The following is a 24,532-nucleotide window of genomic DNA, read 5'->3' on the forward strand; positions in this document are numbered from 1 at the left end:
GCAGGCGTTTCTCACCGTTCAGGAATTCTCCCCTATAATGACCTATGGAATCTGAGTGAACTGTGACTACCAGTGGATGCGTTCACACATTCACAACTGCATCCTTACAAAACCTTGACTTAAACACCCTCAATGACAGTTCTTTCACAGCAACATTTCTCACAAGTATGACAATCTTTGTTTTGGTCAGGGAAGAAATGACCACTTCGCTGATTTAATGTATTCATACGTAGTATTTATTAAAAAATAACATTCCAATACTTTTTACATTGCATTTTTGGCACAGCATCAGTGTCCATTCATTTACAGAGTGTTGTGGTTGCTCTAGTACAGTATATTAAAAGGTGGCTGCGAAAGGAAGAAAATTGATGAATTCAAAAGTGACAATTGAGGGAGTAATACATGGCAACATAAAAAAAAAAAAATACTGCAATGGTATTTGAAATTCAAAAAAATAATTTAAGGGACCAAAAAACATTGACAGCGCTACAATTATGACAAAATAGGAGTTAAGATACCGCAGTCTGGGTTTTGACGATGTAGAAGTAACCCAAGATCTAGTTACGAAATACAAGATGCTCTCGGCTGGATGGTACGGATGAAGATTCCATTGATGGTGTCTACCATCGAATGAGGGAGGCTCAGGGTTGAAAGAATGCTAACATCCCTACACACAAAACATTGAAGGTAGTTGAATAAGGTTATTGATCCAAGCCCAGTGTGCCATTAACCCACATGTAATAGTCCATGAGCAGTCAAGTCCTTGTGTTGCGAGGCCATGATCCAGGACCTGTTGAAGACCCAGCCTCCACAGCAAGAGGCCCCTGACTCAGGGTCCCAGGCCGTGCTGGCTCTGGAGAAGCCTCTGGAGCTCCTTGAACTGCTCCACCGTCTGGTCCTTCAGGTCTGGGTTGGAGATCTGCAGCCGGATGCTGTCTGTGGACCAGGACAGCTCTCCAGAAAACATCTCTGTTAGGATCCGCGCCACCACCGGGACCACCTGGACATGAAATGGATGGAGGAGACGGGAGGGTCCCTGTTAAGTCAATGTGATCATTTCATGTGTGTGTACTGTATCTGTCAATGATCATCAAGAGTATGGGGTCAATTCGTTCTGCTCACCTGCACAACGATGAGCTTCTTCTCCTTGGGTTTCTGTTGGTCTGGCCAGTCCTCCCCGAAGCAGAAGTAGAGCTCAAACGGGGGTGGGGTGGGAGTTTCACCCTTCTGGAACAAGATGAGCCCTGTTGTTGGTGTGTATGTGTGTGCATGAGAGGGAGAAAGAAAGGACACTTGAGCAACAGCATCTCCTGTAATGCGATAATCACTGTGTATATGATATCTGTTCTACAGCTAATCCATTTAGATGCCTGGGCTTTGCAACAATAGCAGTACTACTCAAGAGCTTACTCACAGAAAGGGCATGTGACTGAAATATTCAGGGATCAATTGAAACTCAGAGAGCCTCAAGTGAACTGAAAGTCCAGCATTGTTATCTGACAGGATAATTTGGTGTTATGTGATTATTTGATCTCAATTGAAAAAAATGGGTTTTGAGGGATCAGATGGGGATTCAAACACTATGAAACTGCTGCCTTAGATGACTAAAATATCCAGCAATAAAATGGATTGACTGACTCACCGTGCAGGAAGTTATTGAGGCTGAACACTTTGTACTTCCTCTCCCTCTCCATAGGGTTGGGAGGCCCCTGCTCGTCCACGCCCGGCCCAGACCAATACACCTTGCACTGACACAACCTGATAGCGTATATATCCTGTTCCCAGATTTCCAGGATCAGGCCTCGGTCCATCACGTCCAGCAGGTGCTCTGTGTAGAATCGCTGCTTCTCGTTCTGGATGTCGGCCGAGCCAGGGAAGAGAACTTGGTTGAGGGTGACGGGGCCGAACAGGTCCACCTGCTCCGGTGTGGGCTCCAGGTGGCCGTAGTACAGCCGGCAGCCCTGGGGGTTACTCACAGTCAGGGAGCCCATCGTACGACCCCGGTACTGGAACCTCATGTCCAGGTCAGTCACTGAAACCACAGTCAAATAATGTAGTGCCAGAAGAATTGTGGGCACTTAGTCAACATTTAATATAGCTCTTTCTAACCATGCCTAATAGTATTCTGATACCAAGTTATCATAAGACTGAAAAAGGGTGTGAATCAATGAATAACACATTAACGCTTTAGCTATAAAAGGGTAAAACTCGATTTTGCCTATTCCAATTCACTACAGAACCTGTCGTACCATCCCCCACACTTTCAGACAGCTGCCAGTGTGTGCCATTTGATGGGTGTGACAGACAGGTATTCCAGACTACTTCACTAATACCTGATAGCCTATAATCCATTGAATGAGTCAATTGGAGGCAACTGTTTTGAGTGAATGTATTACAATGTCGGCATTGTGCTGCACGCAGCAATACCAAATAAAGTTCACACCCTGTTGTTATGGTAGGGGAATGACTATTTGGATAACATGCAAGGAACTATTGCAGAAGTGCCTGACTGCCAAAGTAAAGCCATAGTACAAAAAGCAGTATTCTTAACACAGCATGGACCTATAGGTGATATTCCACTCACATGGCAGGCTGTTCAGCAGGTCATATTTGTAGGGTGGTACCGCCTGCCCTTCTTCCTGGTTCTGGACTCCTGACATGGCCTCCATGGGGGCGGCGCCTGGGTTAGGGGCAACCGGAGCCACAGATGCAGCAGAAGGAACCATGGGGGGCATCTCAGTGACCACAGGAGGGTGCATGCTCCCTCCACCCATCCCCAGGCCGTTGGAGGGTCCTGCGGGTCCAGGTTGCACAAAGACCCCATGTTCCAACTTCACCACCAATGGAACGTGGGCAGAAAACTCTGGGGGAACCATGGTTGGCTGAGGGAGATCCGTTGCCATGGTAATGCCCCCGTTGGGATTGGAGCGCATGTTGGGACTGGGGTACATAGGGGTGTGGTGGGGTGTGCCATATCTGTCATTGAGGGGGGAGCTGAAGGGAACGTCTATCCTATGTGCAGTAGGGAATGCCTGAAAACTGGGTGGGTCACTAATTATGGGGTCTGGGAGAGACATGAGGACAAACACAAGCACATAAGACCTTGCATAATGTCAATAGTGACACATTTCAAAAGGTTAACCTTCCAAGCGATTTCTGCTTAATTCACCTATGGCTCAGTAGCAAAGGTGTGTTGACAGTATACACTTACCAATGGAGAGACCAAAAATATTCGGCATCTGAAAACAAAGACAAAATGTAATGTTTATGTAAAAAAGCTGATATATGGGTATTGTTCTCAAACTATTTTATTGTTCTCAGATAATGGAAAAGTAATTTGTCTACACCTTACCTCCTCCTCATCTTCATCAAATGTGTCTGAAACCAAATCAAAAGGAATATGCCACCAACATGGGGGAGAAAATCTAATTAATTTCACAAAAAATTAATATCTGAATATCTATTCAACAAAGTTATTCTAAAGAACTAAATCCAATAAGACAAAGCTTCCAATGAGCCTGCATGCTTACACACATACTTACCTCCATTGCAGGGCTGGTCACAGACCTCGTAGATCTTGTAGGGCTGGACAGGTGTCTCCTTGGTGCCGTCGTATTTCAGTTTGAACTCCCGGCTCTTGTTGAGGGCACAGCGCAGGTTGGCCTTCCACTTGGCAGGGTCAGGCTCATCCAGACCCTCCTGGTACTTCCCTGTCTCCAGAGCCCAGGCCTGGGGGAAGAGAGGGGCAGGGAGAAGAATGAGGTTACATTTTAATGAATGGGAGAAGGGGTCACATCTGGATGGAATCAAATGGGTGGGGGTTAAATTAAATGTAAATCAATATATTGTATTTATTAAAGGGTAGCAGTGCTAATGGAAGTGCCCTGGAACAAATGACAAATAAACAATTTAATTTCGGCATTATGTGCCTGTAAAAATGTTGGCTACTGCCGACCATTCCTCTCTCCGTTGTTTAATAAGCCTACATGGGTCATGGTCATTCTACCCCCCCCCCCCCCTAAAAAAAAAATAAAAAATAAAATATATATATATATAAAAAAATATATATAATAATAATAAAACATTGTGAAGTGGTTATCCCACTGGCTATAGGGTGAATGCACCAATTTGTAAGTCGCTCTGGATAAGAGCGTCTGCTAAATGACGTAAATGTAAATGTTGCACTAAACAGGACAAATCTGAGGGTGCATGTGCCCCTGTACCCCCTACGGGCATGACGCCTCTGCACCCAGCTGTTGTTCCATGTTACATACTCCTTAAAAGTTACCTTGCACTGCAATTAACCAACCACATTACTCACAACTACGGTGCATTCGGAAAGTATTCAGACCCCTTGACCTTTTCCACATTTTGTTACGTTACAGACTTATTCTAAAATATATTAAATTGTTTTTTCCCAGTCTACACACAATACCCCATAATGACAAACCAAAAACAGGTGTTCAGAAATTGTAGCAGAAATATCGCATTTACATAAGTATTCAGACCCTTTACTCAGTACTTTGTTGAAGCACCTTTGGCAGCGATTACAGCCTCCAGTCTCCTTGGGTATGACGCTACAAGCTTGACACACCTGTATTAGGGGAGTTTCTCCCATTTTTCTCTGCAGATCCTCTCAAGCTCTGTCAGGTTGGATGGGGAGCGTCGCTGCACAGCTATTTTCAGGTCTCTCCTGAGATGTTCTAGATTTGTGCCTCGACACAATCCTGTCTCGGAGCTCTATGGACAATTCCTTAGACCTCATAGCTTGGTTGATGTTCTGACATGCACTGTCAAATGTGGGACCTTATATAGACAGGTGTGTGCCTTTTCAAATCATGTCCAATCAATTGAATTTACCACAGGTTTTTCATTATGGGGTATTGGTGTAGATTGATGAGGAAAAAAAGTAATTTAATCAATTTTAGAATAAAGCTGTAACGTAAAAAAATGTGAAAAAAGTCAAGGGGTCTGAATACTTTCTGAATGCACTGTAAATGGAGAACAGGGTAATGGCTAATGAGGAAATGACTCGAGCCAAAAGAATGTCTGAGGTAGGGAGTAGGCTGTTAGTGCAGTGGATATCATGTGTACATCCTTATACACTAGGTCAGGAAAACCCGAGAGGTTTGACACTAGAGAAGCAGTGGAAATAAAACTAAGGCTCTTTCAGTTCACTAAAACAGTTGATAGATTTATTGCCGATTGGGATAAGGAAGTGTGTGGGTGACATAGTAACTGAGTTCCTTAGAAATACTTTTTGAAATGTGCTACTTGCAGTTCAGGGAATAATGTCTGTGTGCTGTTTTGATTAAGCACTTCTGAAAATGGTTTAGCTTGTGACAAATGCCTGTTCCTCGACTTGCCAGTAGTGATCATAGAAAAAAAGTAGATCTAAGTAGACAACTTAGATCTAACTACAGTGTGATATCAAAATGACGGCATACAGAGTTTAAGCATTCAGATCTGTCATGCCATTCTCAACACGGACCTCCCTCTCACCTTGAAGATGGTGTTCTCTTCCTCAGTGGTAAGCAGGTGTCTTGTGGCGTGTCTCCAGGGGATCTGGAAGAGCCGGTGGTCCGGGCTGAGCCACTGCAGGCCGGGGTACCTCCCGCTGTTCACCTGGGCTAACAGCCAGGGCTTTAGGCGGATCCTCCGAGGCTGCACACTCATCATGGGGCAGGGCACCACGCAGGGAGGAGAAAGGGGCTTCAGAGGGGGTGAGTGAAGGGGCTGGAAAGGTGAAGGGAAAAGTAATGGTTAAGATGGGTGACGGGGCACTGGGGGTAGGGGAGAGAGTGGGTACTGAGGGGGTGTCTCGAAGCGTGATACGAGAGTAATGGTTCAGATGGGTGATGAGGCAATGGGGGTAGGGGAATGTGGTGAGGGTTGAAAGAGAGGATACTCCCTACCATCTGCAGGAAGAGAGCTGGGGTGGGGTGGATGAGGAGAATGGAGAGAGAGGATGGGTGGGGGAAAGAGGTATATACGCTACTCAGAATGCCCGTTTTTATTCATGATGGCAACAGGAAATTGATCTGAGAAACAAAGTGTTCTGTGCCTGAAAAATACAGAACAAAAACACTTCCATGGCAATAAAAAAAAAAACATCAGAGTTGGGGGAATTAACATACACATCATGTAACAGTTGTAGGCTATTCCTTAATCCTTTCATCCATTTCATGACAGTACCAAATTTGCTTTTGTCATCCTAAAATGATGGATTTGATACTATGACAACAAGCCTGGACCCTCCGGGCACAGAAGCAGAGTCCACTGTCACACCAGTGTATTGTATGAGATCACAGAGGATCATATGTATGTAGGTAACTCCTTTACAGCCAAAGAGCAACTTGTCTAAAGTAGCACATTAGAGGCAAATACAAGGCCAGCTTGTATTTGCCCCTGGAAGCGCTGAGACAAACAGATGCATCTGGATAGAAATTGTCCTCGTCCACATGTCCTTCTGAGCCCTTGTACCAACACCACACGCGAGTGACTTGAAAAGCGCAAGGTAACTTTAAGGACTATGTAACACGGAACAACAGCTGGGTGCAGAGGCGTCATGCCCATAGGGGGTACAGGGGCACGTGCACCCTCAGATTTGTCCTGTTTAAAAAAGTAATATTTATTTTTTATTATTTGGCTTTAACTAGTCCATATAGGTTCCCAATATTCCAACCTCATAACTAGCTACCAATACGTTTTTCAGGCTATCAATCAAGTTAGAGTAGCTAGCTTGTCTATCATCTTAGCTGGCATGCCTGCTGGCAAGGTTGTTAGACTTTAGAAAAGCAAGCATTTACTAAATGTACTGAATAAGACTCACATTCGTTTCAATCCACAGGGTTCAATTCTTGGGCCGACTCTTTTCTCTGTGTATATCAATGATGTCGCTCTTGCTGCTGGTGACTCTCAGATCCACCTCTACGCAGACGACACCATTTTGTATACATCTGGCCCTTCATTGGACACTGTGTTAACAAACCTCCAAACGAGATTCAATGCCATACAACACTCCTTCCGTAGTCTCCAACTGCTCTTAAACACTAGTAAAACGAAATGCATGCTCTTCAATCGAACGCTACTGGCACCCGCCCACCCGACTAGAATCACTACTCTCGACGGGTCTGACCTAGAGTATGTGGACAACTACAAATACCTAGGTGTCTGGTTAGACCGTAAACTCTCCTTCCAGACTCACATTAAGCATCTCCAATCCAAAGTTAAATCTAGAATCGGCTTCCTATTTCGCAACAAAACCTCCTTCACTCATGCTGCCAAACATGCCCTCGTAAAACTGACTATTCTACCGATCCTTGACTTCGGCGATGTCATTTACAAAATAGCCTCCAACACTCTACTCAGCAAATTGGATGTAGTCTATCACAGTGCCATCCGTTTTGTCACCAAAGCCCCATATACTACCCACCACTGTGACCTGTATGCTCTTGTTGGCTGGTCCTCACTACATATTCGTCGCCAAACCCACTGGCTCCAGGCCATCTATAAATCACTGCTAGGCAAATCCCTGCCTTATCTTCGCTCATTGGTCACCATAGCAACACCCACCCGTAGTATGCGCTCCAGCAGGTATATCTCACTGGTCATCCCCAAAGCCAACACCTCCTTTGGCCACCATTCCTTCCAGTTCTCTGCTGCCAATGACTGGAACGAACTGCAAAATCTCTGAAGCTGGAGACTCTTATCTCCCTCACTAACTTTAAGCATCAGTTGTCAGAGCACCTTACAGATCAATGCACCTGTACACAGCCCATCTGAAATTAGCCCACCCAACTACCTCATCCCCATATTGTTATTTATTTTGCTCATTTGCACCCCAGTATCTCTATTTGCACATCACCTCTTGCACATCTATCATTCCAGTGTTAATACTAATTGTAATTATTTTGCACTATGGCCTATTTATTGCCTTACCTCCATAACTTGCTATAACCAGGCTACATTTGCACACACTGTATATTTTCTGTTGTATTTTTGACTTTGTTTTTTTACCCCATATGTAACTCTGTGTTGTTTTTATCACATTGCTTTGCTTTATCTTGGCCAGGTCGCAGTTGTAAATGAGAACTTGTTCTCAACTGGCCTACCTGGTTAAATAAAGGTGAAATAAAAAAAATTTAAAAAATATTTTACCCAGATTTCTGCAGAAATCCAGAGAAGCATATTTAGTTTCTTAAAATAAAATAAAACACCAGTCAGGAGGATATAGGCAGCACTAGATACTGTATATGCTTAGATATGCAGAAAAATACACTTTTCAAAATATATTATTTTACATGGAATTAAGAATAATGATTATGGCTCTAGATTGCAGGAAAAGGCTGTTTCAAGTGTTTGAAAAATGCTAAATTATCCAACTTGTGGACGGGGAGACTAGCCCCCCTCTGGACCACCCCCCAGCCATCCTTGCGTACTTTGTGCCCACTTAGATTTTTGGGGTGCATGACACCCCTCGCTGGGTGCACAGAGGTGTCTTGTGATGCAGTACAAACACCTACTCATTTATTTTTAGTTGTTCATTCAACACTTTGTGAATGAAAGACATGTCATGCTACCACCCAGTGAGCAGTGGCGGTGAGGTGAAAATTGAGTTTGATTTAATTCACAAGGAATGAGTGAAAAGCAGGTGGCAGAGTACAAGCTCAACGCGATTCAAACCTGCTAAATTACCACAGACTAAAAAAGCACTATAAGCACTTCAGCAATACATCATGAATTGCCTTTATACCAGTGCGCTGCCTATGCGCTTTTTGCTGGTGCTTAAAGCACTTTACATTGTACTGTGCCTTCAGAGAGTATTCACACCCCTTTACCGTTTCCATATTTTGTTGTGTTACAAGGTGGGACTAAAATGGATTGAATTATCTTTTTTTTTTTTTTACGATCTACAAAAAAATACTCTAATGTCAAAGTGGAAAAAGATTTCAACATTTGAAATAAACAATGAAATAAAACCCTAATATTTCTTGATTACATAAGTATTCAACCCCCTGAGTCAATACATGTTAGAATCACCTTTGGCAGCGATTACAGCTGTGAGTCTTTCTGGGTAAGTCTCTATGAGCTTTGCACACCTGGATTGTACAGTATTTGCACATACACTACCGTTCAAAAGTTTGGGGCCACTTAGAAATGTCCTTGTTTCCGAAAGAAAAGCAATTTTTTTGTCCATTAAATTAACATCAAATTGATCAGAAATACAGTGTAGACATTGTTAATGTTGTAAATGGCTATTGTAGCTGGAAACAGCTGATTTTTAATGGAATATCTACATAGGCATACAGAGGCCCATTATCAGCAACCATCAGTCCTGTGTTCCAATGGCACATTGTGTTTGCTAATCCAAGTTTATCATTTAAAAAGGCTAATTGATCATTAGAAAACCCTTTTGCAATTATGTTAGCACAGCTGAAAACTGTTGTGCGATTAAAGAAGCAATAAAACACCAGTCTCAACGTCAACAGTGAAGAGGCGACTCCGGGATGCTGACCTTCTAGGCAGAGTTGCAAAGAAAAAGCCATATCTCAGACTGCCCATCTTAATCTTTTCTTTTTATTGGCCAGTCTGAGATAAGGCTTTTTCTTTGCAACTCTGCCTAGAAGGTCAGCATCCCGGAGTTGCCACTTCACTGTTGACGTTGAGACTGGTGTTTTGCGGGTACTATTTAATGAAGCTGCCAGTTGAGGACCTGTAAGGCGTCTGTTTCTCAAACGAGACACTAATGTATTTGTCCTCTTGCTCAGTTGTGCACCGGGGCCTCCCACTCCGCTTTCTATTCTGGTTAGAGACAGTTTGCGCTGTTCTGTGAAGGGAGTAGTACACAGCGTTGTACGAGATCTTCAGTTTCTTGGCAATTTCTCGCATGGATTAGCCTTCATTTCTCAGAACAAGAATAGACTGACGAGTTTCAGAAGAAAGTTATTTGTTTCTGGCCATTTTGATCCTGTAATCGAATAATTGCTGATGCTCCAGATACTCAACTAGTCTCAAGAAGGCCAGTTCTATTGCTTCTTTAATCAGCACAACAGTTTTCAGCTGTGCTAATATAATTGCAAAAGGGTTTTCTAATGATCAATTAGCCTTTTAAAATGATAAACTTGGATTAGCAAACACAACGTGCCATTGGAACACAGGACTGATGGTTGCTGATAATGGGCCTATGTACACCTATGTAGATATTCCATTAGAAATCAGCCGTTTCCAGCTACAATAGCCATTTACAACATTAACAATGTCTACACTGTATTTCTGATCAATTTGATGTTATTTTAATGGACAAAAAAAAAGGCTTTTCTTTCGAAAACAAGGACATTTCTAAGTGACCCCAAACTTTTGAACGGTGGTGTACATTATTTTTATTATTCTTCAAGCTCTGTCAAGTTGGTTGTTTATCATTGCTATACAGTCATTTTCAAGTCTTGCCATAGATTTTCAAGCAGATTTAAGTCAAAACTGTAACTAGGTCTCTCAGGAACATTCAATGCCGTCTTGATAAGCAACTCCAGTGTATATTTGACCTTGTGTTTTAGGTTATTGTCCTGCTGAAAGTTCAATTTGTCTCTGTGTCTGTTGGAGAGCAGACTGAACCAGGTTTTCCTCTAGGATTTTGCCTGTACTTAGCTCTATCCCGTGTCTTTTTATCCTAAAAAAAACTCCCTAGTCCTTGCCGATGACAAGCATACTCATAACATAACATAATGCCGCCAACACCATGCTTGAAAATATGAAGAGTGGTACTCAGTAATGTGTTGTATTTGCCCCAAACATAACATGTTGTACTCCGGAAATATATTTTTTGGTGCAGTTTTACTTTAGTGCTTTATTGCAAACAGGATGCATATTTTGGATTATTTTTATTATGTACAAGTTTCCTTCTTTTCACTCTGTCATTTAGGTTAGTATTGTGGAGTTCCTACAATGTTGGTTGGGACATGGTGGGGATCAAAAGGGGATTTCCCATTAGTTTCAGGAACTTAACAATAATTGCACAAGTCTGGATTCTATTGTCTAGACTCTATAGATAGTATGTTTAAATGAAAATTGTTTTAAAACAGGAATAGCTTCACTAGGTTTCATTCAGGGTGTGCAGAAGGCAGCTTGAGAAAAAAGCAACATAAACCGACAACAAAAGCTGAAAATAGGCCGCCTGACACTGACATGAGTATGTAAATAAAGATGAGTTAATCGGTCTGAAAACAATCTCAAACTACTATAGTTGTTTTAGGAAACAAGTACAACTTTAACCGGCACCCACCTTTTAACGATAGGTCTTCTCCACAAAATGTTTTCGCTCCCTTGTATCGAAGAGTTCTAGTACGCTGACTGTAGGAATCCCTCCTTCCACAAACAGAAACAGGCCAGGCAGAGAGTATGCGCGCTGCCACAGGTAGCTTTTTACTAGGTAGGCTAACTGACAAAAACCTTGCCCGACACCGTCACAAGTTCAAGGAATGTGTGGGAGAATGACAGTCAGAAAGTCCAAGACTTATTCAGAAAACTTTCCACAAACAGCGGCCAAACATTATTTGAGGTTAAACATGAACAAACGTGGTGCGTGTGTGTTTGCTGAAGTTGCTCAAGTACCACCCTTCCGGGTACCTGTCAGCGCTCTAAAGTATACAGAAGCAGTATGCGATCATTGTTTCATTTTCGATAGTATACTAGCACTAGCCTAGTGGTTGTAAAATGTATCAATTTTCAGTGGTGGGAAAAGTACCGAATTGTAATACTTAAGTAAAAGTAAAGATACCTTAATAGAAAATGACTCAAGTAAAAGTCACCCAGTAAAATACTAGCTACTTCAGTAAAAGTCTAAAAGTATTTGGTTTTAATATACTTAAGTATCAAAAGTAAATGTAATTGCTAAAATATACTTAAGTATCAAAAGTAAAAGTATAAATCATTTCAAATTCCTTATTGTAGGCAAACCAGATGGCAAATTATTATTATTATTATTATTACTTTTTTTTACAGATAGCCAGGGGCACACTACAACACTCAGACATAATTTACAAATTAAGCATGTGTGTTTAGTGAGTCTGTCAGATCAGAGGCAGTAGGGGTGACCAGGGATGTTCTCTTGATAAGTGTGTGAATTGGACCATTTTCCTGTCCTGCTATAATAAAAAAATGTAAGGAGCACTTTTGGGTGTCAGGGAAAATGTATGGAGTAAAAAGTACATTATTTTCTTTAGGAATGTAGCGTTAGTGAAGTAAAAGTTGTCCAAAATATAAATAGTAAAGTACAAAAGGCTGTGAAATATTTGTAGTTAATCGTTTCATTAATGTTAGTTAATCATATCAGAGCTCTGCCCAGCGGTGAAGTGGGCGATCTCCAGCTCAAAGATCAGCTCGAGAGAAGTCAGGTGAGAGAAAGTTCCAGCCATCCTTGTGTTTTCCCACCTGTTATATTTCATTGTGTTAGCCAAGGCCAGTGTGCGTCCTTGTTGATATGTAAGTACAGGGGCGGCCTGTTCAATAGGGCGATATGGGCGACGCACTGCCAAACGGGAAAAGGAAGGGATTTTTTTTCTAATCAATTATATCACGGCAACAGTAGTTATCAGTGTTGTAATCTATACGTCTGATCTGCCACAGTGCCACACTGCCACTAAATGTCGAATCAGGCTAAAGTCGTGCTTCAAATGGCTCCCCCCCCTTTTGGGGCGATTTCAGTCAGGTTGAAAATCGCCCAGAAGTCTGTCATAGACTCCCATGTAAAATCTATTTTTTTCAAATTTCAGAGCCTTCAATACAATCTCAATGGGTGTCTGTGGGCTTGCACTTACGCGCTTTCGTCATACGTTACGTAACCATGAACGTAACTGAGAAAAGAGTGGATTGTTTGAAAGAAGTTCCTTTTTGTCGGCGAACAAATGAAGATAAATTGGCAACGAAACAATTAGGACCTCCCAGACCAAATTTAATAATTCAACAGGTTTCTACTAAAGGCGGAAAGTCCTACACCCGAGGATTTTCCAAAAATTGGTACGAACGAAAAAAGACATTGCCACTCACTCAACTGGATGACGAGGGATACAGGCTAGCTGTCCGCCGCCACAACGATGAGGTTAGTGTTGATAATCACAAGTTTACTGGAGAACCAACTGAGACCAAGTAGAGACTTTGGACAGGGTGGATATGGTGTAATAAAGGCAGTTTATTCAGAGGTAAATATATCTGGAATCGCGTTCACGGACCCGTTCGTCAAACTCTTAGGGAGCTATAAATTAAGCCCCATTACTTACCATATCAGATAAGAGAAATTGCTGCAGCTACATATATTTTACATCCTGGCCCTACATAGTTCACTATTTGCATCACTTACCAAAATATTACATGTGGTCATATATGCTTGGAAAGTGGAGATGCCATAGAACGTCAAAAAAGTAAACATTGCTGGAGACACATTGCCGTTTTGGAGAAGACATCGCGTTTGCTAGCGAAGAGATTTGTTGTGGCAAATGAACTTGGGCTGGGAATTGCCAGGAACCTCACGATAAGATATATGCATCAGCATTGCGAGTCTCATGATTCTATACGTATTGCGATTCGATACTGTGATTTTATTGCGCACCATATGTCTGTTGCAGAGGGATCAGAAAGCCATGAGAACGAGTTTTGATCAGTCATGGAAATAAAAGTGCTGAAAACAAATTGGCTCCCAATGTGAAAAGATTGAGAACAAGCTATGAAGGAACAATAATGGTGTTTTGGTGCAGGTACAGCCAACTAGCGCTAAAATATTGCGATATTGTCAATACAGTATATCGTAAAGTATCACTATGTAACTCGATTTCTTTCACCCCAATCCCTCAAATTAACGGTAAATAACTGAATTGTTTGCCCCACATTTAGCTAAGATGATTAGCTAGCCAGCTAAAATGTTTTATTTAGTTAGCAGTCGCATCTACAATAGTTTACTGTCAATAACATGTCTCCAAAAATGACGTGGTGTCTCCAATTGTGTTGACATTTTACAATTGCAATGCGCATCCATGAGTATCCACTTTCTGTAGCTCAGCTGGTAGAGCATGGTGCTTGTAACGCCAAGGTAGTGGGTTCGATCCCCGGGACCACCCATACACAAAAATGTATGCACGCATGACTGTAAGTCGCTTTGGATAAAAGCGTCTGCTAAATGGCATATTATTATTATTATTATTATTATTATCTGAAGAGAGCCCCGAAACATTGTGTGCAGACATTTTATGCAATAAATGAAGTAGGTTCAATCTAGTAGTTCTGATCTTCTGATTGGTCCTGATGAGTTGGGCGAGGTCACCTCCAGGCTACTGTCACTGTTGCATTGGCTCTGAGTCGGGTTCTCTGTCTTCAAATGTTCAGCCTAAGAGAGGGGATTTTTGTGTGTGTGTGTGTGTGTGTGTGTGTGTGTGTGTGTGTGTGTTTAACAGTGATGATGTGTGTGTGTGTGTGTGTTTAACAGTGATGATGTGTGTGTGTGTTTGTGTGTGTGTGTGTCCTCAGAGCAAGAACTCGTGAGTTGGAAGAACTGAGAGGCCTATGGCGTGGGTGTTGTCCTTGGCCACCTGCTGACAAGGCTGACAAGATAGGACCCTTTTGTCCATTGTTATTGGATAGGAACAGAACTTATAACCAGCTCCTGACCTAAATAGATCTTAGCACAACATTTTACTCAACATATCATATTCCATATTCACTATAACAAATATATTTACTACGACATTAGCAAGAACCGCCACATCCTCAGCCGGCTAATCCAGTGTGTGAAGTTTTGCGGAGTGTTTGAGTTAGCTTTGCGAGGCAAAGATGAAACTGAGGGCTCCACCAACCCTGGTAAGCCAACACTTTTGAGATCAGTCAATAAATGCTTCTGGTATTGACTTATATGCTGCCCCTGTCTTCATGTTGTTGCTGGACATATCTTTTTTTAAATGTGTGTAGGTCACCTAAATCATCAGAAAAATTGCCCCTCCTGAGAATTTTTTCAGGAGCCGCCACTGTGTAAGTACATATTACATTCTTTCAGGTGTTTATTTATGATTATGCTAATTCGTAGTTTCTACTGTGAGCTAGCTAGTATTGTGAGCTGGCTAACTTTAGCTCTGTTTTGGTTGTCATATCATTTCGGACATTTAACCCTGTGTTTGTATAGGATAATGTCCCCCAGTGCCTCGTTTATATGCCCTGTAATTGAATACAGTGAGTGAAAAAAGTATTTGATCCCCTGCTGATTTTGTACGTTTGCCCACTGACAAAGAAATGATCAGTCTATAATTTTTATGGTAGGTTTATTTGAACAGTGAGAGACAGAATAACAACAAAAAAATCCAGAAAAACGCATGTCAAAAATGTTATAAATTGATTTGCATTTTAATGAGGGAAATAAGTCTTTGACCCCTCTGTAAAAAATTACTTAGTACTTGGTGGCAAAACCCTTGTTGGAAATCACAGAGGTCAGACGTTTCTTGTAGTAGGCCACCAGGTTTGTACAAATCTGTACTCCTGAGTGGCGCAGTGGTCTAAGGCACTGCATCGCAGTGCTAACTGTGCCACTAGAGATCCTGGTTCCAATCCAGGCTCTGTCGCCGCCGACCGGGAGACTCATGGGCGGCGCACAATTGGCCCAGCATCTTCCAGGGTAGGGGAGGGAATGGCCGGCAGGGATGTAGCTCAGTTGATAGAGCATGGCGTTTGCAACGCCAGGGTTGTGGGTTCGATTCCCACGGGGGGCCAGTATAAAAAAAGATGTATTCACTAACTGTAAGTCGCTCTGGATAAGAGCGTCTGCTAAATGACGTAAATCTCAGGAGGGATTTTGTCCCACTCCTCTTTGCAGATCTTCTCCAAGTCATTATGGTTTCGAGGCTGACGTTTGGCAACTCGAACCTTCAGCTAGCTCCCTCCACAGATTTTCTATGGGATTAAGGTCTGGAGACTGGCTAGGCCACTCCAGGACCTTAATGTGCCTCTTCTTGAGCCACTCCTTTGTTGCCTTGGCCGTGTGTTTTGGGTCATTGTCATGCTGGAATACCCATCCACGACCCATTGAGTGGGGTCAGAAGAGATTGGGATTGGGATCTCCCTGTGCTGAAAAGTGGGGAGATTGTTGCAGTGAGAGATATGGAGAAGGCAGAGATGTTAGCCCAGACATTTGTAAAGGTGCACAGCGTGGAAGAGAGAGTGTCAGAAGAGAACATCTGGGGGTCCTGGATCAGAGAGAGATGGTGGGGGATACGTTGGCTGAGATGAAAAGAGCATTAGCCACTTCTCAGTAAAAGGCACATGACAGCCCGCTTGGAGTTTGCCAAAAGGCAACTAAAGGACTCTGACCATGAGAAACAAGATTCTCTGGTCTGATGAAATCAAGATTGAACTCTTTGGCCTGAATGGATGAAACTTGGCACCATCCCTACAATGAAGCATGATGGTGGCAGCATCATGCTGTGGGGATGTTTTTCAGCGGCAGAGACTGGAAGACTCGTCAGGATCGAGGGAAAGATGAACGGAGCAAAGTACAGAAATCATTGATGAAAACCTGCTCCAGAGCGCTCAGGACCTCAGACTAGGGCGAAGGTTCACCTTCCAACAGGACAACGACCCTAAGCACACAACCAAGACAACGCAGGAGTGGCTTCGGGACAAGTCTCTGAATGTCCTTGAGTGGCCCAGCCAGAGCCCGGACTTGAACCCGATCGAACATCTCTGTGCAGCGACGCTCCCCATCCAGCCTGACAGAGCCTGAGAGGATTTTACATTTTAGTAATTTAGCAGACGCTCTTATCCAGAGCGACTTACAGTTAGTGAGTGCATACATTTTTCATACTGGCCCCCCATGGGAAACGAACCCACAACCCTGGCGTTGCAAGTGCCATGCTCTACCAACTGAGCTACAGGAGGCAGAGAAGAATGGGAGAAACTCCCCAAATACAGTTGTGCCAAGCTTGTAGCATCATACCTAAGAAGCAGGGACGAACTTTGGTAAAAAAAAAAAAAATCCAGTCAGATAAACACTCCAAACAACCTACCCGACCACTCGGACGAGTCCGCATGGTCTTAAAGCACACCGTTGCCTCGTTTTGTATCACATTCCAATGATACAACTGGGGGGGGGGGTGCAATTTCAGAATGTGGCCCCGTCCCCAGTGAATGTTGCGCCCCTGCCAAGAAGAGTCAATCGCTGCCAAAGGTGCTTTAACAAAGTACTGAGTAAAGGGTCTGAATACTTTATGGAAATTTGATATTTCGAAAACCTGTTTTTGCTTTGTCATTCTGGGGTATTGTGTGTAGATTGATGGGGGGGGGGGGGGGGGGGATATTTCATCCATTTTAGAATAAGGCTGTAACATAACAAAATGTGAAAAAAGTCATACTTTCCGAATGTACTGTACATTTTAAACTCTACAAAAAGTGCCTTTGCTGACCTTGATCAATAATGATGACAATTTAGCTTGTAAATAATCTTGTCTCTGATATTATGATTTTTAACTAGTTAATATGCCTTTACTGTGTACTGCTAACCTTGATAGATAAGAAGCACATATCGGCCTATAACTTGTAAATACGTTTCTCTATTGCTGTTCAGAAAGTGTGATTATATTGTCTCCTAATAGCCTGGTTAATATTCATTACATTTAACTTGTAAATAAATGAGATTTCATTTTGATAAAAAAAGTTTAGCTTTTGTGTTTCTTTTTTGTTGTTGTTGCTTGTGTATTGATTTCAGGACCATGGATAGTAGGCTACCAGGTCATTTAAAGATGTGTTGCTGTATATGCATGAAACTACACATATTTGTTTGGTAGAGACCCTTCTGAGTATTTCCCACCCCACTTTAGCTGAGACAGGTAGAAAAGTTCTCTCTACAAGCCAACAAGTATTTAGTCAGCCACCAATTGTGCAAGTTCTCCCACTTAAAAAGATGAGAGAGGCCTGTAATTTTCATCATAGGTACACAAATTGAGAAGAAAAAAATCCAGAAAATCACATTGTAGGATTTTTAATGAATTTATTTGCAAATTATGGTGGAAAATAAGTATTTGGTCACCTACAAACAAGCAAGATTTCTGGCTCTCACAGACCTTTAACTTCTTCTTTAAGAGGCTCCTCTGTCCTCCACTCGTTACCTGTATTAATGGCACCTGTTTGAACTTGTTATCAGTATAAAAGACACCTGTCCACAACCTCAAACAGTCACACTCCAAACTCCACTATGGCCAAGACCAAAGAGCTGTCAAAGGACACCAGAAACAAAATTGTAGACCTGCACCAGGCTGGGAAGACTGAATCTGCAATAGGTAAGCAGCTTGGTTTGAAGAAATCAACTGTGGGAGCAATTATTAGGAAATGGAAGACATACAAGACCACTGATAATCTCCCTCGATCTGGGGCTCCACGCAAGATCTCACCCCGTGGGGTCAAAATGATCACAAGAACGGTGAGCAAAAATCCCAGAACCACACGGGGGGACCTAGTGAATGACCTGCAGAGAGCTGGGACCAAAGTAACAAAGCCTACCATCAGTAACACACTACGCCGCCAGGGACTCAAATCCTGCAGTGCCAGACGTGTCCCACTGCTTAAGCCAGTACATGTCCAGGCCCGTCTGAAGTTTGCTAGAGTGCATTTGGATGATCCAGAAGAGGATTGGGAGAATGTCATATGGTCAGATGAAACCAAAATATAACTTTTTGGTAAAAACTCAACTCGTCGTGTTTGGAGGACAAAGAATGCTGAGTTGCATCCAAAGAACACCATACCTACTGTGAAGCATGGGGGTGGAAACATCATGCTTTGGGGCTGTTTTTCTGCAAAGGGACCAGGACGACTGATCCGTGTAAAGGAAAGAATGAATGGGGCCATGTATCGTGAGATTTTGAGTGAAAACCTCCTTCCATCAGCAAGGGCATTGAAGATGAAACATGGCTGGGTCTTTCAGCATGACAATGATCCCAAACACACCGCCCGGGCAACGAAGGAGTGGCTTCGTAAGAAGCATTTCAAGGTCCTGGAGTGGCCTAGCCAGTCTCCAGATCTCAACCCCATAGAACATCTTTGGAGGGAGTTGAAAGTCCGTGTTGCCCAGCGACAGCCCCAAAACATCACTGCTCTAGAGGAGATCTGCATGGAGGAATGGGCCAAAATACCAGCAACAGTGTGTGAAAACCTTGTGAAGACTTACAGAAAACGTTTGACCTGTGTCATTGCCAACAAAGGGTATATAACAAAGTATTGAGAAACTTTTGTTATTGACCAAATACTTATTTTCCACCATAATTTGCAAATAAATTCATTAAAAATCCTACAATGTGATTTTCTGGATTTTTTTTTCTCATTTTGTCTTTCATAGTTGACGTGTACCTATGATGAAAATTACAGGCCTCTCTCATCTTTTTAAGTGGGAGAACTTGCACAATTGGTGGATGACTAAATACTTTTTTTCCCCACTGTACCATGTATTGCATTGCAGTGAATGGAGTGGGTGGAGTACGGTGTCACCAGTACTCTGTATTAAACCCATTGCCCAGCACAAGATACCCATTTAAGTTTTGCAGACTCTATTGAGTAATTCCAATAATATATATTTGTATTTTATTAAAAGTGTATTTCTTTAAATATAGCCTACACAATCGCTTTCAATACACCAGTATTTGTGTAAACTTTCTAAATAAATGCTGGTATAAAAAATATAATACATCAAATGATCCATTTATTTTTTCAAAGGTGGTTGCAATGCAGTGAAAAACTGTTGTACTGCACTAAACTGCGTTATTCCCAAAGTTTAGCATGTCTTTGCAGGGGGACTCTTATTTTGAAGAAAGAAAATCCCACGGAGCACCATTAAATCCATTATAAAAAAATTGAAAGAATATGGCACCACAACAAACCTGCCAAGAGAGGGCCGCCCACCAAAACTCACGGACCAGGCAAGGAGGGCATTAATCAGAGAGGCAACAAAGAGACCAAAGATAACCCTGAAGCATCATGCTGTGGGGATGTTTTTCATCGGCAGGGACAGGGAAACTGGTCAGAATTGAAGGAATGATGGATGGCGCTAAATACAGGGAAATTCTTGAGGGAAACCTGTTTCAGTCTTCCAGAGATTTGAGACTGGGATGGAGGTTCACCTTCCAGCAGGACAATGACCATAAGCATACTGCTAAAGCAACACTCGAGTGGTTTAAGGGGAAACATTTGAATGTCTTGGAATGGCCTAGTCAAAGCCCAGATCTCAATCCAATTGAGAATCTGTGGTATGACTTAAAGATTGCTGTACACCAGCGGAACCCATCCAACTTGAAGGAGCTGGAGCAGTTTTGCCTTGAAGAATGGGCAAAAATCCCAATGATTAGATGTGCCAAGCTTATAGAGACTGCATTGTTGTTATTGGCACAATACAAATGCCGGCTACTGTAGAATACTAAATCACTGCCAACTGTTTATTTGTTATGTAGTTTGTAGCATTCTATTACAGCCAACACCCAACATCACAGCTATCTATCACAGCCTCGGGAGAACACTCTCAACCCTGGTAAAAGAGAGCGCTGAATTTGTATAACACATGATAGGTACAAAAAATGCTGCAGGTGAGTGACGATTGAATGGATTACATAATGTTCATTTAGGCCTAACAACTGTCAAAAGCAGGTGATTACCTCTGGGTATTGCCTCAGTCTCAGGGCAGGTTTTACGTCTCTCAGGTATAGGTCCAAGTACACCTGTAAATGTCACCTCCACCAATTACAGCAAAAGCCACAGGGCAGAGAGAATTATGAGGTCATCGATGAAACTTCCTGTCCATTGATAATGGTGAGACACTCCTTATATTTCAAACACTAGATTGCATTGAACTGTATCTCTTGACTGAGGGCCTTGTTCAATCAAAAACCACTAACTAGGACTTTCCTGGGGCAGGACAAAACATCACTTGAGTAAAAATCTTTGTGTGTGTTTTCATAGAGGGCTGTAGCACCAAAGGGAATGATGAAGATATTGATGTAGGATCCTCCAGATCCAACAGTCCCCCCAGCAGCTATGAGTACCTACTCCATCTCAAACAGCAGGCTGGTTCCCACCTCAGGGCCCAGAAGGAAATCCATGTCAAAGGTCAGTGGTCAGAGGGAAATATCAGAGGTCTTGATACTAATGTACCCAAATCATGTTTTTCATAGCATGTGGTAGTTATCAGAGCATGACCCTAAGAAATAGGCCTTACACTGTCTAGGATGCAAAATTACTCAGAGAATATCTTCAAAATGTAGGCCTAGTTGATGTTTGGTTTGCATTTAGCTAAAGTTAATGTATTATTTTATTTTCCTCTGATTGATCTCTTCCTGAAAAAGGACACGCTCCAGGATCTTCTCCTGAAACTGGACACCATGAAGGGCCCCCCGGGTCAAGACACTAGATGGCAGTACAGCAGCGAGCGAGATGAACCAATGGGTGTACTTGCAGTACTAATGTCTAATGTCTTGCAGTACTAATGTCTGTTCCTTATCCTCTATAAAAGGGACACTGGGGGACAATCCTTTAGCATGGCATTTCTGAGGATCAAATGAATGAAGTTGCACAGTATTATCTCCCTCCATTTAATTTTATTGCACCAAACAACACTTTCTCTTCTCGTGATTCACAGTATTTGCAGCACCAGTACAGTTCCTTTTGCGAGTACATATAGGCAGCTTCCTTCGATAATATATATCTAAAGGCAACAGTGCTTCTAAAGAGATAGTACTACAGATTATACATGTCATACAGACATAATAACTGAAAATGAATCACAATCTAAAGCAGTCTGTGGATGTGTGATTGATGTCCAGAGTGGTGTGAGAGATGTGTGTGTTTCCTCTCTAAGGAATCTGGAGAGGATGAGAGGGCTCTTGCAAGTCCTGGGAACAAACAGAGAGAGGCAGCAGGTGAGAGGACAGCCAACAACCACATGGAGGATGGGTAAGCAAGCACACAGCAGCTCACAGCCCCTTGCAAAGCATGTCGACTCAGGCATTGTTTGGTTGTTCTGCGTTGTTTGGTTGTGCACATTGAGTATTCAATTTATTGATTGATTATTAATAAAGTTTTAGAGATGTTTGTTTTCGTTTCACAGACCTGTGCATATGTTACCCCATCACAGAGAGAGCATGAGCCCAGAGGATGACGATGCCTGTGACCTTGCCCTGCACAGGTAGTGGCACACCTTTCTTGCCACACTTTGTTCATTATACATGTTTAAATTGACCTTCTTCCTGAAGTTTATTTTGTCTCTGCAGGGGGAATAAGATGATCCCCAGCTGTTGGCGCAGAATCTTCCAGTCCATTAGCTTCCCCTTCAGCCTGGCTACTGCCTTCATCATAGAGCTGCTCAGCTTCATCACACAGTATGTCATCAAGGTAAAGTTGCTCTCCAAGGGATAATGATATGCATGGGTATATTCAGATTAATAACTAGAATTCAGTTATTTCAAAGTATATTATATTAGGTCTACATTACCCATATTCCAGTTGCATTTAGTTCACCTGTCTTTACCTGTGTGCACACAGGTGTTGATAGTGGGATTAGTCGTAGTGCTAGGGGAACAGGTGATCACAGCTCTGCTCCGGGCACTGTTTAGCCACGCCCTCCAGCCCATGGCCAGGTGTCTCGTCAACGTCTCATGGGCTGTCAGGGACATTCTCCACCCCATATTGGCCATTGTTAGGGAAGTCTTTATGCACGTGGCGCTACTCGTCCAATCGTTCAGGCTCGTGGAAGTCAACATGGCTGCTGCTGAGCCTCGTGGCAGCCAAGAAGTGTGATTCATGAAGCCCAAGGACAATTAAAAGCCTATAAAGCTAATATAACATAACTTTTCTCAGTGATTGAAAGTGTGCCTTTATGTTTAGGATGAGTGTTGTAGTTTTTAGCTAGTTATTATTAGCTACAATTATACATGAATAGAAAAATGTCATAATTATATAGACACCCAATATCATTCTATCATAGCTGCACATAGAATACATCCATTCCTTAAAGTTATTCATAGGAAAACACAATTTTGAAACAGTTACTGAAATCACAAAATCTGTTTATTTACAATGTGCTGAACACATCATTCAAGTGGGGTTGAACCATTGTTTTTGAAACAACACTAATGTCTTTGTGTGTGGACATCTACAGTATGAAACTTCGGTGTACACTCTATAGTAGACAGTAGTGATGTCACAATCACTGTACACTATAGTTACACAGTGTTGGGGAGTAGTGAACTACATGTAGTTCCACTAGTAATTACATTTTGCAGTAGCTTGGTGGTAGAAAAACACAATTCGAATCTTTGTAGTGTTTTCAGTAGTTAATTACTTTTTTGCCATGTAGCGGTGTAGCTAACTATTAGAACTACACACAACTTTTTTTGCAGTAAGAAAATAAAATATACAGTGCATTCAGAAAGTATTCAGACCCCTTGACTTTTTCCACATTTTGTTACGTTATAGCCTTATTCTAAAATTGATTAAATAGTTATATTTTTTCTCATCAATCTACACACAATACGCCATAATGACAAAGCAAAAACAAGTTTTTAAAAATGTTTGCAAATGTATAAAACATAACAAAAACTGAAATATTACATTTACATAAGTATTCAGACCCTTTAGTCAGTACTTTGTTGAAGCACCTTTTGCAGCGATTACAGCCTCAAGTCTTCTTGGGAATGACGCTACAAGCTTGGCACACCTGTATTTGGGGAGTTTCTCCCATTCTTCTCTGCAGATCCTCTCAAGGTATGTCAGGTTGGATGTGGAGCATCGCTGCACAGCTATTTTCAGGTCTCTCCAGAGATGTTCGATGGGGTTCAAGTCCGGGTTCTGGCTGGGCCACTCAAGGACATTCGAGGCTTGTCCCGAAGCCACTCCTGTGTTGTCTTGACTGTGTGCTTAGGTTCATTGTCCTGTTGGAAGGTGAACCTTCGCCCCAGTCAGAGGTCCTGAGCGCTCTGGAGCAGGTTTTCATCAATGATCTCTGTACTTTGCTCTGTTCATCTTTCCCTCGATCCTGACTAGTCTCCCAGTCCCTGCCACTGAAAAACATCCCCACAGCATGATGCTGCCACCACCATGCTTCACCGTAGGGATGGTGCCAGGTTTCCTCCAGACGTGACGCTTGGCATTCAGGACAAAGAGTTCAGTCTTGGTTTCATCAGACCAGAGAATCTTGTTTATCATGGTCTGAGAGTCTTTAGGTGCCTTTTGGCAAACTCCAAGCGGGCTGTCATGTGCCTTTTACTGAGGAGTGGCTTCCGTCTGGCCACTCTACCATAAAGGCCTGATTAGTGGAGTGCTGCAGAGATTGTTGTACTTCTGGAAATTTCTCCCATCTCCACAGAGGAACTCTGGAGCTCTGTCAGATTGACCATTGGGTTCTTGGTCACCTCCCTGACCAAGGCCCTTCTCCCCCGATTGCTCAGTTTGGCCAGGCGGCCAGCTCTAGAAGAGTCTTGGTGGTTCCAAACTTCTTGCATTTAAGAATGATGGAGGCCACTGTGTTCTT

At 42.5% G+C, this 24,532-nt stretch overlaps 1 protein-coding gene across 1 annotated transcript; it reads right to left on the minus strand.

Moving 5' to 3' along the window:
* Window positions 1-220: 220 nt before the first annotated feature.
* On the minus strand, window positions 221-11,616 carry LOC311129471 (interferon regulatory factor 5-like). Its single transcript, XM_084161762.1, has 9 exons — window positions 11,282-11,616; window positions 5,503-5,736; window positions 3,543-3,729; window positions 3,353-3,378; window positions 3,212-3,239; window positions 2,585-3,064; window positions 1,643-2,032; window positions 1,123-1,244; window positions 221-1,000 (listed from the first exon to the last, which is right to left on the minus strand). Exons 2-9 carry the CDS (start codon window positions 5,677-5,679, stop codon window positions 830-832), a joined length of 1,581 nt encoding a protein of 526 aa, XP_084017888.1. The 5' UTR covers window positions 5,680-5,736; window positions 11,282-11,616; the 3' UTR covers window positions 221-829.
* Window positions 11,617-24,532: the final 12,916 nt, after the last annotated feature.

The sequence above is a fragment of the Coregonus lavaretus genome (assembly GCF_964263955.1).
Source record: "Coregonus lavaretus genome assembly, chromosome: 5".
NCBI lineage: Eukaryota > Metazoa > Chordata > Actinopteri > Salmoniformes > Salmonidae > Coregonus > Coregonus lavaretus.

What these genes read in the sequence shown, in the direction of transcription:
- LOC311129471 (XM_084161762.1), bottom strand. Translation starts at nt 5,679, where the DNA reads ATGATGAGTGTGCAGCCTCGGAGGATCCGCCTAAAGCCCTGGCTGTTA. An exon ending in TATTTTTGGTCTCTCCATTG is followed by an intron (nt 3,065 to 3,211) that starts GTAAGTGTATAC and finishes TGTCTCTCCCAG; the next exon opens with ACCCCATAATTAGTGACCCA. An exon ending in CCTGCTGAACAGCCTGCCAT is followed by an intron (nt 2,033 to 2,584) that starts GTGAGTGGAATA and finishes CTGTGGTTTCAG; the next exon opens with TGACTGACCTGGACATGAGG.